The 2,349-nt window shown below is 42.0% G+C and overlaps 1 protein-coding gene across 1 annotated transcript; it reads left to right on the forward strand.

Moving 5' to 3' along the window:
• Positions 1-835: 835 nt before the first annotated feature.
• Positions 836-1,054, forward strand: LOC135272902 (small proline-rich protein 2E-like). Its single transcript, XM_064371613.1, has one exon. The coding sequence runs from the start codon at positions 836-838 to the stop codon at positions 1,052-1,054; it is 219 nt and encodes a 72-aa protein (XP_064227683.1).
• Positions 1,055-2,349: the final 1,295 nt, after the last annotated feature.

Consider the following 2,349-nt stretch of genomic DNA (forward strand, 5'->3'; position numbering starts at 1 on the left):
GGACCAGCCCAGTTTTAGGCAGTTCCACTTCCTGCTGGGTGGGGTAGCAAGCCCTATAAAGAGGTTCCCTGCTGCAGGACTCCTAAACTCCTGGCACCCAAGCACCGATCTGCCTTGGAGAACCTGGTGAGTCTGCTTCCTTGAGTTCCTCTGTTTTTTGTGCCCTGTAATGTTGAATTTAATCTGAATACGGCAAGTTTGGAGGATCCAAAACTATGATCATTGGTTTGATGGTACTTAGGGGATGGAACCACAGGGTTAGATAATATGATACAATGTTTTAGATTGCTTTTTGAAAAATGCAGAGTTATAGGTCCATATGGACAGAGATGTTAATAGGAAAGGTTTATTAGAAGAAGAGAAAAGGATGAGGTATTTTTCTCTTTTCCATGTTTTTCTGGCATCCGTTTCAAAGTTTTGTATCTTAGCAGGTGTGAGGGCCTGGAATTCTTCCTGAACAGCTCTTTGCTCTGTTCCCAAGTCAATCCACTGGTACTTTACAACAGATAATGATGATAGGAATAGCTTGTGAGATTGCCTGAGGTGTCTGCACTTGTGACTGTGGAATCACATGATTAATTTTTTATTACAGAGATTTTTCTTTGGAAAAATCGTATGAGAAAAGGCAGGATTTCCCAGGTCTGATGAAGCAACTTGCTAAAGTGGAAAATAGAAGACAGTCATGTAAAGGGAGCTAAGGGTTTAAATAAATTTTTGGAAATTGGAGAAATAATATGCTACGGTATTACAAATAAGCTTTGGCTTCTCTCTCTGGAGGAGTCCCTTCCCGTAACACTGTCATATCATTTCTTCCAGGTTCTGAGACTCCAGCAGGATGTCTTACCAACAGCAGCAGTGTAAGCAGCCCTGCCAGCCACCTCCTGTGTGCCCCACGCCAAAGTGCCCAGAGCCATGTCCACCCCCGAAGTGTCCTGAGCCCTGCCCACCACCAAAGCATCCAGAGCCCTGCCCACCTCAGCAGTGCCAGCAGAAATGTCCTCCTGTGCCACCTTCCCCACCCTGCCAGCCAAAGTGTCCACCCAAGAGCAAATAACAGCTTCAGGATTTGTCAGGCCCATGAAAGGATGAGGATAATTGGCCCACCTAGTTCTGCAGCTCCACCTGCATCTTCTCATCAAAGCCTACCATGGATGCACAGGGAGCCTCTTTCCCCTTAGCCTGTGATCTCCCTGTGATGATCCCTGACAGCAAAAGCTTTTCTTTCTGAGGCTGCCATCCTGTCCAGGTAGAGACTGAGCAAAGGAAGTCCTCAGCTGTTCCAGCTCCCAGAGCTTCGGAAGAAAGAGCAGCAGCTCTCTCCCTGGGAACCATCAGAGAATTCTGTTGATGTTTTCTGTGTCTGTCTGTCACCTGGGCATGAGCTTCTCCCACCTGTGCAATTGTCACTTTTCTTTCACTCCCTGAATAAAGTATCTATGCATATATATTTGTGAATGGATCTTTTGGTTCTCTTCAAATCTGCTTTATTAGCAATCTTATACAATCGTTTGGGCTTAATTCCATGTTCCTATGATTCACAGTAGGATCTCACAATTGGGGTCATACCACAGATTATTTCTTTACCATTTTAAACCCCTTTTACTTTCCTTCATTAGCGTTTGATTGATTTGAGGAACATATTATTGAACTTCTCTCAATGTCAATCTCTTTAATGCAAAGTGAGCAAAATAACATTTACATCACAAACTAGTCTAAGGCATAAAATAGGATTACTATCTGATATTTGATTGGTACATTGCCTGACATATAATTAGGCCTCATTTGATAGAGGTCTATTCACAGCAATATATCATCATTGTTTTCACCATCACCACCACCTCCATCATCATCACTCCCGGCCACAACACCTCTGTATATGCACCAGCAAGAGCGTGGCTCGAATGTAACTAATGTAGGCACTAAGAAGACTCTCTAATGTTATTTGTATTGATTAGTAATATTTGTACACATTTACTGCATACGTGTAGTATTTTTTACATGAATAGACTGTGTTAATGATCAAGTCAGGATATTAGGAAATTTACAGCATTCATCACCTGGAGCATTTATCTTTCCTCTTTGTTGGGAACGTTTTCATTCCTCTCTTCTAGCTATTTTGAAGTATACAACACATTTTTGTATATTGTAGTCACCTTACTCTGCTATCAAATATTAAAACCTTGTACTCTTGTGGCACGATTGCTAACAGGGGTCCCCTTTCTGCAGGAAGTAAAAGGAATTGCTTTGCTGAGAGATCCTTTGTCCCAGAACTGAGGATTTTTTTCTTTGCAACACTGAAAATTTACATGTAACACTGGACAAGTTGTAAAACAGTTAAATAAAGTAATC

Source organism: Aotus nancymaae, unplaced genomic scaffold, assembly GCF_030222135.1.
Source record: "Aotus nancymaae isolate 86718 unplaced genomic scaffold, 86718_ANA_hifiasm-v0.15.2.pri h1tg000141l, whole genome shotgun sequence".
In the NCBI taxonomy this organism is placed as follows: domain Eukaryota; kingdom Metazoa; phylum Chordata; class Mammalia; order Primates; family Aotidae; genus Aotus; species Aotus nancymaae.

Bases quoted from the DNA above. Each gene is read 5' to 3' on its own strand.
- LOC135272902 (XM_064371613.1), top strand. From the start codon at position 836: ATGTCTTACCAACAGCAGCAGTGTAAGCAGCCCTGCCAGCCACCTCCT.